At 43.5% G+C, this 17,354-nt stretch overlaps 1 protein-coding gene across 1 annotated transcript in view; it reads left to right on the top strand.

Moving 5' to 3' along the window:
• LOC117546865 (zinc finger protein 664-like) overlaps nucleotides 1-16,298 on the top strand; it is a 30,279-nt gene extending 13,981 nt beyond the window's left edge. The window contains exons 3-4 of the mRNA XM_034217223.1: nucleotides 14,875-15,463; nucleotides 15,632-16,298. Coding sequence (XP_034073114.1) covers nucleotides 14,875-15,463; nucleotides 15,632-16,104 — 1,062 coding nt within the window. The 3' untranslated portion in view covers nucleotides 16,105-16,298. The remainder of the gene's footprint in view (nucleotides 1-14,874; nucleotides 15,464-15,631) is intronic.
• The last annotated feature ends 1,056 nt before the right edge of the window (nucleotides 16,299-17,354 follow it).

Genomic DNA, 17,354 nt, shown 5'->3' with positions numbered 1-17,354 from the left:
ATTAATCATGATTAATTCATTTTTAAGCTGTGATTAATCTGATTAAAATTTGTAATCGTTTGACAGCCCTAGTTTGTATGTCTTCTTGTGGAACCTACTGCTGCAGGTCTCCCTTGAAAAAGAGATCATTGATCTCAATGGGATTTTACCTGGATAAATAAAGGTTTTGAATTGAATTGAATTTCATTGTAATACACGTTTCAAAATGAAAAATATAGGCCTAACCAAACCGAGCGAGGCCGAGCGAGGCCTGCAGTGGAAACGCGCCATAAGAGTTAGACCTAACACACTTAGCTATTTGATCTACCTCTGGAACAAGCTAAACTAGTTATACATATGGTTATTCTTCACTGTCGGGTCACTCATTACTGGATCAGTGAGCTGCATGAGATACTGACAGGCTATCGAGAGAGGGGGAGAGAGAGAGAATTTCTCCCATGTTATTATCCACAGTTAATGTAAACTTGAATAATGTACTTAATTTGAATGTAATAATTATGTTGGTTGTTGTTTGTGGAAGCATGAATGAGCCCTGTCGTGGCTTCCTTCCTTGTTTTTCCATCAAGCCACTAGACCATGGATGTATAATAAGAACTGGATACAGCGTGGGAGGCGGGTCCTCATTCATTCCTATGAGAGTTGCTCATTGGCGCATGATACCAACACCAGCAGTTAGAAGTCGGGAACAAAACAAACCGATGGACTGCATGAGGGGCTGAATCATTCACAGGCTAACCAGACAGAAGACAGTGGAGTTAGGTTGTTATCTTTAAACGACTATAAGTAACATTTATATCTGCTGAATATTCGTTTACTGGACTTTTAACTACCACTCAGTATTGCTCTCGTTACCATGGTCGTGTAGTTACACAAGCGTTGACCGCCGGAGTAGCAAGTTAGCTAGTGGCTAGCTGTAGCTATCGTTTCCATTACTTGAACTGCTTTAGCAACATAATGTAGCTGAGGTTACAAGACTACATTTGTATCATACTGTGTTTACTATAAGTAGCTTTTGAGTTAGGGGTAAGCTCAAGAATGTGAAGAACAATGGCCAACTTTGAAGCTTACCAGGAATATCAGAGAATTTAAGACTTTGAGCAGGATTTACTGGTGCATGTGCCCGAAGGCCTAAAAGGTAGCACTTTCCTGGAGCGTCAGCGTCAGACAGACGAAGACTGACAAAGACAATAGAGTCCTGCTGGAGTCACGAGGGTGGCAAAGAGGAGGCAAATCCTACTTTGATTGAGATAAGTATCGCTGGTGTTTTATTTTATTTGGTTGTTTAGCCCCTCATGCTATAATGATGTGTATTTTCTCCATTCCTGTTCATGTCAGGGCTCGAGCTTAAGGACGTCCCGTCGTCCCGGGGCCGAAAAAAATAGTGTCAGGGAGGATACAAAATAATTTTGGGACGAATTTGGGACGAGAGTTAAAATAAAAATACCCCGCTAACTCTACTACAAACGGCGATGAAAATGAAACCGACTGCACGTTTTGTGTAGCACAGTTATTAAACCTCATTGTCAACATAAACACACACGCACAAAACATTTAGCAACCCGCAACATACACACACACACACACACACACACACACACACACGTACGTGGCTACAGCTGTGCCGCTGGCTGTGCCCGCGAATTCCTGGCCCGCAAATGTGGGGGTCTAGCTATGTACTGAGTGTGTGTATTTCGCGGGTTGAGTGATGTACAATGGCATCCCGTGGAGGAATTCTGAAATGTTTTACCGTTACATCACAAAAACGCACAGCAGAACCAGACCCTGGAGCGCCGGCCTCTTTATTTGCTTACTCCTCTTCATCCCCTATGGGTAATAAGGCTGAGAAGAGAACCCTCCATCGTATTTAGTCCTTAGCAATATGCTGCCTCTCCCCATGTAGGGATGGGTACCGAGACCCAGTATTAAACGGACCCCGGGCCGGAATTGTTAAAGACAGTGGTAACGTTAAGCTCCGACGTTATCGGACTTTTTATCGGTACTGGAGACATTTAAAATATATGTCATATGTATTATTGCTACATACACATTATATCGCAGTTTTATTTTCACCAACTCCGTTTCTAATATGCAATAAGACTACAACATGCGTCTATGATGTATTTTCGAGCTTTCCAATCCAGACGAGATCTCTCTCTCCCGTCTGTGTGCGAGGGGGCGGGGCCGTTGGTAAAGGTCTCCTGACTGTGTTACAGACTGTCATCCTGGTTAGTGGTTACTCTGGGTTCTGTCTTCAGGACAGAGAGTTGGATTTTGTTGTTAATTGGATGGGACTTGATTGGATTCAATATTAGAGTAATTTTCTCGTTTATGTGTTTGTTTAAATATATTTGGCCTTTGTTTATGTGATTTACTCAAATAAAAAGGTTGATGAATTATCATCTAATGATTTGTATGATGTTTTATTTATGTTAAAGGTCACTTTGAATGATTTTAACTAATGATAATGTAGAAAAACTAACATTTTAAATTCGGGACGGTCCACATTAATTTCGGGACGGCTTGGATTGTATTTCGGGACGGTTCCGGGAGGATGGGGAAAAAAGTTAGTCGAGAGCCCTGGTTCATGTGTCTTCTCGCAATTATCACTGGCCCCGTGTATCTTGTAATCGATATAACCGGCCTGCTCTCGTCTATCCCACATGCTCCACTGAGATCCAACATATAGTTTCAGGCGGCCTGTGGAACTGCCAGTCAGCTGTTCCTAAGGCTGACTTCATCTCTGGCTACGCTTCCCTGCAGTCTCTGGATTTCCTTGCTCTCACTGAGACCTGGATTACTCCATCCAACACATCCACCCCAGCAGCTCTCTCCACAGCATATTCCTTCTCCCATACACCCAGACCCACTGGCAGAGGAGGTGGCACTGGTCTCCTGCTCTCTCCCAAATGGAGCTTTTCCCTCTTCAAGCTACCTAACTTCACTCCTTCCACCTTTGAATTCCATGCCGTCACAGTAACCCATCCTATACAATTAACCATTGTTGTTCTCTACCGTCCACCAGGCGCCTTGGGGGACTTCTTGGAGGAATTATATAATCTCCTCTCACACATCCCTGAAACTGACCCTCCCGCTGTACTTCTCGGAGACTTCAACCTCCAGACATGGAAGATAGACGAACTAACATCTCTGTTAACCGCCTTTGCTTTCTCACTGTTTCCATCCCCACCAACTCATAAAGCTGGCAATGTCCTTGATCTCATATTCTCAAGGAACTGCACTACTTCTAACCTCTCTGTAAACCCGCTCCACACATCCGATCACTTCTTCATTTCATTCTCTCTACCCCTTTCCAAACATAACAAACTAATATCTTCTCATCCTGCACCTGTCCGCCGTAACCTTCGTTCCCTCTCCCCCTCTACCTTTGCCTCATCAGTGCTCTCAGCCCTCCCTTCCTCTGACTCGTTCCAACTCCTACCTCCAAACTCTGCTGCAGAAACTCTCCTCGCTACTCTCTCATCCTCTCTGGACTCTCTCTGTCCTCTCACATCTCGGCAGGCTCGTCAGTCCCCTCCTGCTCCTTGGCTAAATGACGCACTGTGTGCTAATAGAACTGTCTTTCGGGCAGCAGAGCGGAAAAGGTGGAAATCCAAACACCATGACGACCTCCTAACCTATCAGGCTCTCCTCTCCTCTTTCTCTGCTTCGATCTCTCAGGCAAAAAGCACTTTCTTTCAGGATAATTATTATTATTATTAAAACTTTATTACAGACTCAGGGTCCAGATAAAAGACAAGACATTACATATAATAAATTACATACACAGCATAAAAATAATTCATAGTTTAAGAATAATTTAAATCAGTGTCCTACAAAGAAACAACTATACCAATGTCTCCACAACTGTGATTGGTAGCGTGTAGTACTAAACCTTATGTTCGATAAGGCCAAGAGGATTTCATTATTACAGTCATTAAGCCGGCAAATACATTTATACATAAGATTTCTTAAAACAGCTTGTAGAGTATTGACTCCTGCAGCCACAAACATTTCACTTGCACTAGACCATCGAGGTCTCTTCAGCAATATTCTCATGGCATCATTATAAGCTACTTGAAGTTTCCGTAAACTTGCTTTTCTGTAGTTTGACCACAAATGTGCCGTATAGAGCGGTGTGCAATATGCTCTGAACAGACATCTTCACTCCATCTGTACATGCACCAAACTTACGTAAGAGAATGTTTGCTTGTGCATACATCATGCGGCATTGCCTATACATATCTTCATCATCTGTAATTTGTTCTGTAATAAAGTGTCCAAGATATTTAGATTTATTACAGACACTAAGATTAATATCAGACAATTTAAAATCAGGACATTTCAGACATTTATCCTCTTTGGTTCTAAAGATCCAATCTTCCTATTCCAATCCCAAAAAACTATTTTCCATCTTCTCGACCCTCTTGGACCCTCCCAAAGCCCCTTCCCCCTCCTCCCTTCTGTCAAGTGACTTTGTTAACCACTTTGAAAAAAAGGTTGATGATATTCGCTCTTCTTTTTCTGACTCACTTTTACTCACCGCTGGGTCACCAGACCCTCCTTTCACCCACACACTAACCTCCTTTTCCCCCCTCTCTCCAAGTGAGGTTCTTACCCTCATTACCTCTGCCCGCCCTACCACCTGTCCTCTGGACCCTATCCCCTCAAACCTCCTTCAGACTATCGCTCCTGATATTCTACCGTTTCTCACCCATTTCATCAACACTTCTAACTTCTGGTCACTTTCCAAACAGTCTCAAGGAGGCAAGAGTAAACCCTCTCCTAAAGAAACCCACTCTCAACCCGTCTGATGTTATAAACTACAGGCCTGTCTCTCTCCTCCCATTCCGGTCTAAAACACTTGAACGCGCTGTCTTTAAACAACTCTCCTGTTATCTCCATCAGAACAACCTTCTGGATCCGCACCAGTCTGGTTTCAAAGCAGGTCACTCCACAGAAACTGCCCTCCTTGCTGTCACTGAGGAACTGCACACTGCTAAAGCAGCTTCCCTCTCCTCTGTCATCATCCTTTTGGACCTGTCTGCTGCATTCGACACGGTGAATCATCAGATCCTCCTTCGCACTCTCCAAGAACTTGGAGTTTCAGGCTCTGCACTTTCCCTCCTCACCTCATACCTCAAAGACCGTACCTACAGGGTGACTTGGAGAGGGTCTGAGTCCGACCCTTGTCAATTAACTACAGGGGTCCCTCAGGGCTCTGTTCTTGGTCCCCTCCTCTTTTCCTTGTACACAAACTCGCTCGGATCTGTCATTAGCCCGCATGGTTTTTCATACCACTGCTACGCTTACGACACCCAATTAATCCTGTCCTTTCCCCGCTCAGAGACCCAGGTCGTCGCACGCATCTCTGCTTGTCTAGCTGACATCTCTCAGTGGATGTCTGCTCATCACCTCAAGCTCAACCTTGACAAGACTGAACTGCTTTTCCTTCCGGGAAAAGATTGTCCCACTCTTGACCTAACAATCAACATCGGCACCTCTATTGTTTCCCCGACTCAGACTGCAAGGAATCTGGGTGTGACCCTAGATAACAACCTGTCCTTCACTGCAAACATAGCTGCTACAACCCGCTGCTGCAGATACACGCTTTACAACATCAGGAGGATACGTCCCCAGCTGACCCAGAAAGCGACGCAGGTTCTGGTCCAGGCTCTGGTCATCTCACGCCTAGACTACTGCAACTCCCTCCTGGCTGGTCTACCTGCATGTGCCATCCGACCTCTGCAGCTCATCCAGAATGCAGCGGCTCGTCTGGTCTTCAACCTTCCTAACCACACCACGCCGCTCCTCCGCTCCCCTCACTGGCTTCCGGTAACTGCTAGAATCCACTTCAAGACAATGGTACTTGCGTACCATGCTGCTAATGGATCTGGCCCTTCCTACATCCAGGACATGGTTAAACCGTACACCCCAGCACGTGCACTCCGCTCTGCATCAACCAAACGGCTCACTGCACCCTCGCTGCGAAGGGGACCCAAGTTCCCATCAGCAAAAACACGGGGGATTGCTATCCTGGCTCCAAAATGGTTGAATGAGCTCCCCATTGACATCAGGACAGCAGATAGCTTACACACCTTTCAGCGCAGACTGAAAACTCATCTCTTTCGACTCCACTTTGAGCGATAGAACTATTAACAAAGCACTTATATACTAATAAAGGACTGGCTTACCTAAAGCCTGTTGAGTAGCACTTGAAATGTTTTTGCTCTATGAAACCTGATGTTCTGTTTTCTTCAAGTTTGTATTTTGTTGGTCGAACGCACTTATTGTAAGTCGCTTTGGATAAAAGCGTCAGCTAAATGTAATGTAACAACAAGTGCACGTTGCTGTAATGGACCAGTGAGCGGAGCAAAACACACGTTTCAAGTTAGACCAAACACACGTGCTATTTTATCTACCTCTGGAACAAGCTAAACTAGCTAAACTAAGTAATCAATGAATAAATATTAGGGATGCTCCGATCGATCGGCCACCGATCGATATCGGACGATACTCACTTTCTACCGATTGATCAGGCTCTCAGGAGAGAGGGAGAGAGAGAGAGGGGGAGAGAGGGAGAGCGCTTCCGCTAATTTCTCCCGTGTTATTATCCACAGGTAATGTAAATTGAATAATGTACTTAATTTGAATGTAATAATTATGTTGGTTGTTGTTTGTGGAAGCTCCAGTGAATGAGCCCCATTAACTGAGTTTTAAATATCACTTTAAATGGAAGATCCCCATAGGCCCCGCCCACTCGATCTGATCGGCGATCGGTATCAGCCGATGCTGATTCCGGCGATTGGCGATCGGCCCCAAAATTGGCGATCGGAGCATCCCTAATAAATATGTTCAATAATAAATGAAATCTAAATCTAATCTAAAATGTTACTTGATAAAGAATAGGGGAACTAGTTCAAAGGTCATTAAGTAATTAAAACATTAATATAAATTAATGTAAAATCTCATCAATCAATTATTGCTAACATGTATTTATAACATATTCTGTATATATATATATATATATACACAGAATATATATATATTTTGAGAGAGATATACACTAGTATTAGATGCAGTCAAAAGTTTGGACACATCTTCTCTTTCGAAGTTTTTATTTAAATTGGTTCTACTTTCTAGATTTATACTGAAGACATCAAAACTATAAAATAACACATTAAAGGTGGGGTAGGTAATTTTGGAGAAACCAGCTCGAGTGCGCTAGAATTTTTGAAAATACACAACCGTAAAAATCTGCCACTTCCTTACAGAGCCCCTCTTCCAACACACACGAACGCGCACATGACCAATGAGGGCACGAGATAAGTTTGTGCACAGATGGAAGGCTGACAGGCAGGTCGGCCATCCAGTTACTTTAGCCGGCTCAGATGATTGGTCGTGCTTTTTACAGTACTACGGCTTCCACAGATGACGTGTTTTTATGGATGTTTTGTCAAAGCACTTAAGATATTCATTGCTATCGGGATGTTAAGAGCATTCCATGGAATATAACAAAAAGTATATCTCAAGCCGGTTTCTCAAACTTACCTACCCCACCTTTAACTGGAATTATCTAGTTAACAAAAAAGTGTTATCAAATCCAGAATATGATTTATATTTTGCTGGCTACTGCAGAATGCTGTGGTAGCCATGCTGGTTAAGGGTGCCTTTGAATTCTGAATAAATCACCAACAGTGACACCAGTAAAGCACCCCCCCCCCCCACCACCACCATCTCACCCCCTCCTCCATGCTTCACGGTGGGAACCACTCATTCAGAAACCATCCGCTCATCTTCTCTGCGTCTCACAAAGACACGGAGGCTGGAACCAAAAATCTCTCATTTGGACCCATCAGACCAAAGTACAGATTTCCACTGTCTAATGTCCAATCCTTGTGTTTCTTGGCACAAACAATTCTCTTCTTCTTGTTGTTCATCCTCAGTAGTGGATCTTTGCAGCAATTGGACCTTGAAGGCCTGATTCACGCAGTCTCCTCTGAACAGTGGATGTTGAGATTGTCTGCTACTTGAGCTCTGTGATCATTTATGTGGGCTCTAATCTGAGGTGCTGTTAACTTGCGGTTTCTGAGGCTGGCTGGTAACTCTGATGTGTTTATCCTCTGAGCAGAGGTAACTCTTGCTCTTCCTTTCCCGGGGGGGGGGGGGTCCTCATGAGAGCCAGTCTCCATCATCATGTGAAATGTTGAGTTAATCTAAATAATTACTTTGAAATCAAATTAACATTAACATTAGAACTAAAGTCAGTCAAAATTGGACTTGCACGGATCAGAATCTAAGCAATACACAATTTTCCCAGCTCTGTAATGAAAAGGATAACAATATTAGGTACATTACAGGAGTGTTAAAACACCCAAACATGCACACGTATCTTATTCTAGTAGAGATTAGAGGACAGATCTAATGTTGTGAACAAAATTATCAAGTCAAAGTTATTTTATTTATTCTATGTTATGTACCACTCTTAATTTAATAATTAATAAGGCAACAATTTGGATAAGGTGAATACTTATCCAAAGTGTGTGTGTGTGTGTGTGTGTGTGTGTGTGTGTGTGTGTGTGTGTGTGTGTGTGGTGTGTGTGTGTGGTGTGTGTATGTGTGTGTGTGTGTGTGTGTGTGTGTGTGTGTGTGTGTGTGTGTGTGTGTGTGTGTGTGTGTGTGTGTGTGTGTGTGTGTGTGTGTGTGTGTGTGTGTGTGTGTGTGTGTGTGTGTGTGTGTGTGTGTGTGTGTGTGTGTGTGTGTGTGTGTGTGTGTGTGTGTGTGTGTGTGTGTGTGTGTGTGTGTGTGTGTGTGTGTGTGGTTTAAAACATTTGGGACAGCAGTGAAAATGTTATGAGAACCAATGTTGCTTTCACTAAACTCGAAGGAAGCTAGACTGGAACATTTTAACTAAATCAAAACACTTGCACATTAATTAAATACATTTGACATTTAGCTCGAGCTGGGTTCAATACTTTTCTTTATGGTATTTAAAATTGGGCTCGAGTAGAACCCCTGGATTTGGCTTGCAACACAAAAGTGATACTGATCTCTGTAGGACTTGGAAGTGTTATGATTCAAAGTGTGGGCCTGTGAAAGAGAGGCCCTTGGAAAACATCTATTTTTTAACTGTGATGACTTATTTTAAAGAGATTGCAACATTATACTTTTTAAAGAATTGCTCAATTAATTTAACACATTTATTTTGCACACAATAAAAACTTCAACAAATATATTGATCCTGGCTTAACCAGCAACCTTTACTCTGTTGTTCATAAGCTCGGTTTCAGAAAACTTGTCAGTAGCAACTATTTTAATTTGAGTAATGTCTATGAAGACCAATTGGTTGATACGAGAAATAATTTGAAGCAGTTTAATAAAGAATGTTAAACTATTTTTAAAACTGTAATTGAACTTCAACTTATATTAATTACCTGATTCCAGTGGCCAGTTGGAATAGATAATCAACAAAGTTTCCATTTTACAGCAACAGCGCAAAAGGTTTCAACAACAATTAGTATTATGTCTGAGTCTAGTTCTGTCTTATCTGCTTTGTTTCGGAATGTGTTCAATACATTACGTTTTTATTCATTATTACCATACAATACATAGATTAAGAATAAATGAAACAAATAATACAACATTGACCTAAAAAAACAGATTTTGCAACCCTGATCTCCTCAGGCAGGTCTTTACAACCAGCAGTGATGCCTCTGAGGGTCTCAGGGTATAGGACGGGGCATAGGGTTTATACAAGGTCACAAACATATCTTAACATACCAGCAATACCATTTAAGAATGGATTCTTAAAGCAATATAATCTTATTTTCTTCTTACACCTAGCACTCACCCTGAACAGTGGGCTTCTTGTTTACATTTTCCTCTGCACACTCAGATGCAGGACATAAAAACACTCTTGCTATTTATTTTCATTTTGCAGCACATTTATACTACCAGAATTTTTCTTTACATCTTTATATTATTTATTTTTCTCAAGTAATTTACTTTTGGTGAGATAACTAAAGTTTAGTTCATTTTACCCTGTCTATGGACTGATTCATTATTAGTTGTTACAAAACATACACAAGACGGCGGGAAGACAAACAAATATAGACCCTCCATACAAACAATCAGACAAACAAACATGAACTCGTAATAAACACCAGCGTGACAGCAAAGCTCATCCAGCTCAATTTAGTCAGAATTAAGAGGTTTCAGAGGGGGTGGGGAATTATCTCCAGTGGGGCACCTTGACTTGCGCGTCCACTTTTGTATACAAGTCCTAGATCGGTGCCTGAAAGCCGTCCAAGAGCAATAACTAGCTTATCCTCTCGCGACACCACTACTCTTTTCTAGTGGCGCTGTGCCCCCCCGATCAGGAGCTCACAGACTTTTCCCTCTACCCTTTCTCTCCAACAACAGCCCAGTTGACTGTAGTCCGACACGACCAGCCTATACACTTGCTATCGAGTTCATCACAACGATGTTTTGTTCTACACTTGCTTGCCACTACCCACCCGTGATCAATTAGCCTATAATTGTATGTATGCACCCCGGACCGCCACCAGCTCCTCAATGTGTATTTTTAACTGTATTTTAAAAGTTGTTTGTGGCACATCGGGTGATGCACGCACCTCGCGCTGGCTTGTCTTACCATGAGAAAGCGGTCACAAACAACGAGTGCTTTTAGACCATCTCGTTTTTAATAGAGACGGCGGTGGTGTGAGTTAAAGCTATAGACAAAAGGCTGTGACTTTCTCCCTCTCAGTTGCACTTCTCTAGCCCCACAAACACGGGGAGGTTTTACACACACACCCGCGGCTGCAGCTGGAGCCGTGTTTTACAGAGGCGATAGCAGTAATATCTCCGGCTGCTTATTTTCAACTGCTGTGTTGGCTGCTGAAACCCCCAGAATTCTGCGATTTGTCCAATACAAATCTTTTACATTGCTTTCACACAGAAGCTCCACTTCACTGATGCCTTTCTTTAAGGTCTCTCTAAACATGAGCTGTGTATGCTTGTATGGCACTTCCATTACATTACATTACATTGCATTTAGCTGACGCTTTTATCCAAAACGACTTACAATAAGTGTGTTCGACCAACAAAATACAAACTTGAAGAAAACAGAATCATATAAGTACATCAGGTTTCATAGAGCAAAAACATTTCAAATTCTACTCAACTGGCTTTAGGTAAGCCAGTCCTTTATTAGTATATAAGTGCTTTGTTAATAGTTATATCGCTCGAAGTGGAGTCGAAAGAGATGAGTTTTCAGTCTGCGCCGGAAGGTGTTTAAGCTTTCTGCTGTCCTGATTTCAATGGGGAGCTCATTCCACCATTTTGGAGCCAGGATAGCAAACCCACGTGTTTTTGCTTATGGGAACTTGGGTCCCCTTCGCAGCGAGGGTGCAGCGAGCCGTTTGGTTGATGCAGAGTGGAGTGCACGTGCTGGGGTGTACGGTTTAACCATGTCCTGGATGTAGGAAGGGCCAGATCCATTCGCAGCATGGTACGAATCTTGAAGTGGATTCTAGCAGTTACCGGAAGCCAGTGGAGGGAGCGGAATAGCGGCGTGGTGTGGGAGAATTTAGGATGGTTGAAGAGCAGACGAGCCGCTGCATTCTGGATGAGCTGCAAAGGTCGGATGGCACATGCAGGTAGACCAGCCAGGAGGGAGTTGCAGTAGTCTAGGCGTGAGATGACGAGAGCCTGGACCAGAACCTGCGTCGCTTTCTGGGTCAGCTGGGGACGTATCTTCCTGATGTTGTAAAGCGTGTATCTGCAGCAGCGGGTTGTAGCAGCTATGTTTGCAGTGAAGGACAGGTTGTTATCTAGGATCACACCCAGATTCCTTGCAGTCTGAGTCGGGGAAACCATAGAGGTGCCGATGTTGATTGTTAGGTCAAGAGTGGGACAATATTTTCCTGGAAGGAAAAGCAGTTCAGTCTTGTCAAGGTTGAGCTTGAGGTGATGAGCAGACATCCACTGAGAGATGTCAGCTAGACAAGCAGAGATGCGTGCGACGACCTGGGTCTCTGAGCGGGGAAAGGACATAATCAATTGGGTGTCGTCATCGTAGCAGTGGTATGAAAAACCATGCGGGCTAATGACAGATCCGAGCGAGTTTGTGTACAAGGAGAAGAGGAGGGGACCAAGAACAGAGCCCTGAGGGACCCCTGTAGTTAATTGACAAGGGTCGGGATCCGACCCTCTCCAAGTAACCCTGTAGGTGCGGTCTTTGAGGTATGAGGTGATGAGGGAAAGTGCAGAGCCTGAAACTCCAAGTTCTTGGAGAGTGCGAAGGAGGATTTGATTATTCACCTTGTTGAATGCAGCAGACAGGTCCAAAAGCATGATGACAGAGGATGGCCTTGGCCATTCATGGCCATTCATGGCCTTGGCTGCTTTAGCAGTGTGCAGTTCCTCAGTGACAGCAAGGAGGGCAGTTTCTGTGGAGTGACCTGCCTTGAAACCAGACTGGTGCGGATCCAGAAGGTTGTTCTGATGGAGATAAGGAGAGTTGTTTAAAGACAGCGCGTTCAAGTGTTTTAGACAGGAACGGGAGGAGAGAGACAGGCCTGTAGTTTATAACATCAGACGGGTTGAGAGTGGGTTTCTTTAGGAGAGGGTTTACTCTTGCCTCCTTGAGACTGTTTGGAAAGTGACCAGAAGTTAGAGAAGTGTTGATGAAATGGGAGAGAAACAGTAGAATATCAGGAGCGACAGTCTGAAGGAGGTTTGAAGGGATAGGGTCCAGAGGAAAGGTGGTAGGGCGGGCAGAGGTAATGAGGGTAAGAACCTCACTTGGAGAGAGAGGGGAAAAGGAGGTTAGTGTGTTGGTGGAAGGAGGGTCTGGTGACCCAGCGGTGAGTAAAGGTGAGTCAGAAAAAGAAGAGCGAATATCATCAACCTTTTTTTCAAAGTGGTTAACAAAGTCGCTTGACAGAAGTGAGGAGGGGGGAGGGGCTTTGGGGGGGTCCAGGAGGGAGGAGAAGATGGATAATAGTTTTTTGGGATTGGAATAGGAAGTTTGGATCTTATCTTGAAATAAAGTGCTTTTTGCCTGAGAGATCAAAGCAGAGAAAGAGGAGAGTAGAGCCTGATAGGTTAGGAGGTCGTCTTGGTTTTTGGATTTCCACCGTTTCCGCTCTGCTGCCCTACGGACGGTTCTATTAGTACGCAGTGCGTCATTTAGCCAGGGAGCAGGAGGGGAATGACGAGCCTGCCGAGATGTGAGAGGACAGAGAGAGTCCAGAGAGGATGAGAGAGTAGAGAGGAGAGTTTCTGCAGCAGAGTTTGGAGGCAGGATTTGGAACGAGTCAGAGGAAGGGAGGGCTGAGAGCACCGATGAGGCAAAGGTAGAGGGGGAGAGGGAACGAAGGTTACGGCGGACAGGTGCAGGATGAGAAGAGACTAGTCTGTTATGTTTGGAAAGGGGTAGAGAGAATGAAATGAAGAAGTGATCGGATGTGTGGAGCGGGTTTACAGAGAGGTTAGAAGTAGTGCAGTTCCTTGAGAATATGAGATCAAGGACATTGCCAGCTTTATGAGTTGGTGGGGATGGAGACAGTGAGAAAGCAAAGGCGGTTAACAGAGATGTTAGTTTGTCTATCTTCCCTGTCTGGAGGTTGAAGTCTCCGAGAAGTACAGCGGGATGGCCAGTTTCAGGGATGTGTGAGAGGAGATTATCTAATTCCTCCAAGAAGTCCCCCAAGGCGCCTGGTGGACGGTAGAGAACAACAATGGTTAATTGTATAACAACAATGGTTAATCCGTCCCGAGCATCACACACAGAGGAAATCAGCCAGGACTGAGTCCCCAGACACTGATCCCCTGGGTTTATTATCCCCAAATGTTCATTAACCAAAAACGAAACACAGCCGCTCAGTTTCACAGGTAATTTCAGGATACCGTCAATCACAGATTCTGGCAAGGCAATGTCCAAATGTAGATTTGAAATTACACTTACCAGTTCTGAAGATTTTTTGGTATCCTGCCTACGACGCCAATTTGTAAGGGAAACTTCTGTGTAGCAATGCAGTGGGAGTCACCGACTCAGGAAAGAGACACGTGAAGAGCAGGAGCTTTGATGTCAAACACTGATGGTTTATTTGGAGCTTCGGCCGGAGAATTCACATCACAAGTCACAGCAGCCACGATCTGACTGCACTGGAGAGTTGCCACGTCAATTCTGAAGAACTCTACCCCAGACCCATGTATTTAGCTAGTTCCGAGAGCATCATCAACATGCTGCATAACAACATAAAATCATAACACCTCTATCAGCTGACGTCAACAGGCAGGAACATAGAATCATAACACCTCTATCAGCTGACGCCAACAGGCAGGAACAGGGAGACAGAACACTGAGAGCACAGCAGCCAAGGTTACGAGGTGCGTGTGCTCAGTCAGGACAGTTTGAACTGATAAACTGGGTCAAAGTTATGGGCCTTGGAAAATATTCCCCAACACCGTCAAATGTTCTGTTAATATTTGCATACTTTTACTTAAATAAGGTTTGAATGCAGGATTTTAATTTGTAACAGAGTATTTTCATTCTATACTGTAGGCGTAGTGTATCTGTGAACGATCCCAAATACAATTCCTTGTTTACATTGCGGCTAGTGCTACGCCAGAAGAAAAAACCCTTTAACATTTTTAACTGGAAGTGGAAAGGGGCTGGGCTACATGAGGTGACTTGAGCCAACAGAAATACACAATAGGTGGGACTAAGAAAGATAATGTGAACATATAAAAACAAAGGCATTAATTAGGGCTGCAAAATGTCTCCCATTGTAATGGCGATGAGATTTTTAAATGCTAACACTTAACCGTTTCTTCTGATTGTGTTTCCTGTTTCCTGCAGACGTCCAGCAGCTGGTGGTGGTTAAAGAAGAGCTTCTCCCTGACCAGCAGGAGAGGAGCACCAGTCTGGACCAGGAGGACCCAGAGCCCACCCCACACATTAAGCAGGAACAGGAGGGAGAGCAGCTTCAGGAGCTGGAGGAGGCTGATATCACCAAGTCCACTTTCACTCCTGACCCTGTGAAGAGTGAAGATGATGAAGAGAAACCTCAGTCCTCTCAGCCTCATCAAAGACAAACTGAACACATGGAAACAGAAGCTGATGGAGAAGACTGTCGAGGACCAGAACCAGCCAGGAACTCAGATCCAGAGAGCAGTTTGCATCCAAAGACTGAGGACCACACTGGAGACTCTTCTGAACCTGACACCGAAGACAGTGCTGATTGGAAAGAGACCAGAGAACCTGCCTCAGGCTCAAACTCACTGAAAAATAGACATGAATCTGTCAGTGACCCACAATGTAGTGCTGAAAAGAAACCATTCAGCTGCTCAGTCTGTAAGAAAGCTTTTCCACAGAGTGGATATTTAAAGATACACATGAGAGTCCACACAGGAGAGAAACCATTCAGCTGTACAGTCTGTAAGAAAGCTTTTTCACATAGTGGAAGTTTAAAGATACACATGAGAGTCCACACAGGAGAGAAACCATTCACCTGCTCAGTCTGTAAGAAAGCTTTTTCACAGAGTGGAAATTTAAAGGAACACATGATAATCCACACAGGAGAGATACCACACAGCTGCTCAGTCTGTAAGAAAGCTTTTTCACTGAGTGGACATTTAAAGAGACACATGAGAGTCCACACAGGAGAGAATCCATTCAGCTGTACAGTCTGTAAGAAAGCTTTTTCACATAGCGTATATTTAAAGATACACATGAGAGTCCACACAGGAGATAAACCATTCACCTGTACAGTCTGTGAGAAAGCTTTTCCACAGAGTGGATATTTAAAGATACACATGAGAGTCCACACAGGAGATAAACCATTCACATGTACAGTCTGTAAGAAAGCTTTTTCACATAGTGGACATTTAAAGACACACATGAGAATCCACACAGGAGAGAAACCATTCACCTGTACAATCTGTGAGAAAGCTTTTCCACAGAGTGGATATTTAAAGACACACATGAGAGTCCACACAGGAGAGAAACCATTCACCTGTACAATCTGTGAGAAAGCTTTTTCACGGAGTGGACATTTAAAGTCACACATGAGAGTCCACACAGGAGAGGAAAAATAGATCTGCAAAGTTTGTCACAAAATATTTAAATGAGGTAATCGTTTAAAAATACCAAGTGTGTTGGTAAGGGAATACATTTGTCTATTTTGTATCCTGATGCCGTTACATGTAATACGTTACTCCCTAAGCCTGTTTTCACCCACCTGCAACCGATTCGCTACTAATCACAAATAATCATTTCTTCGACCCCTTGACTCGACTATTTCTTGTTTAACTCTCCTTTTATATTCGTTTTTTGTAACAGCAATGATATTCGTGGGTCAATTTGAACCAGTGCATGTTTAATTATCCAAAAATGGTTTACATAGTTTGTACCTTTTATTACTATCAATGAAATCAATATTTAGTACAATTGTGTTATTCACCCCTCACAGATCATGATTCCATTAGAATAAGTCACTCGTTTTTCTCAAAACATATACATTCAAATACATTTTTCTATTTCCTTTTTTAAATTGGAAAAACCTTGATACAAAATACATTAGTTTTGCATAACATAACATGTTTTAAATACATTTTAAAATATTCCAACTTGTTTTACAATTGGTTGATGTTAATAAATAGAGACGAGACACCTCTTCTGTTCAGGGTCAACTTGACCCGGTCACTTAGAATCAAGCCAAATGAGTCATAAGTATTTTATTGTAACAGCAATTAAGAGTATGTGTGTGTAGGGTTGTGGTGTCTGTGAACATAAACTTGGAAGATTGAGGGACCCTGTTCTTTATCACCAGCATTTCGGCAAGGAGTTCCGTTCTGTTCTTTCGTACAGTTCCAACCATTGTTAGCTTTCTCTTCAGGAGCCCCTGACCCAGGTTGTAGGACGTGAAGAAATGGTGACATGTTATGTTGTGACCCCTGAGACCCTGTGCCATGTCGAGCACAACCCTCATGCCCTGATTCCTCTTTGGGGCTCCTCCAACTGGCTTTCCAGTGTAAACCTGCATGTTTAGTACATAGCTGGAGTTTGCATCACATACTGCCCATATTTTCAAGCCATATTTTGCCGGTTTCGAAGGCATGTATTGCTTGAACGGGCAACGACCTCTGAATGCCACCAGCCTTTCATCCACTGTGACATTAGGTCCTGGGTTGTAGAAAAGTGGAAGCCGCTCTACCCACTTGTCCCACACTGTCCTTATAGCTGCCAGCTTGTCTCTCTCATGTCTGCCAGCTCTTGTGTCACGATTATCAAATCGGATCACTCTTGAGAAAATGTGGAAAGTCCCCAGAGACATTGTGGCTCGAAA

This window comes from Gymnodraco acuticeps, unplaced genomic scaffold, assembly GCF_902827175.1.
Source record: "Gymnodraco acuticeps unplaced genomic scaffold, fGymAcu1.1, whole genome shotgun sequence".
Classification (NCBI taxonomy): domain Eukaryota; kingdom Metazoa; phylum Chordata; class Actinopteri; order Perciformes; family Bathydraconidae; genus Gymnodraco; species Gymnodraco acuticeps.
Note: the sequence above shows the minus strand (reverse complement) of the source record. Positions and strands in the feature narration are given on the sequence as shown.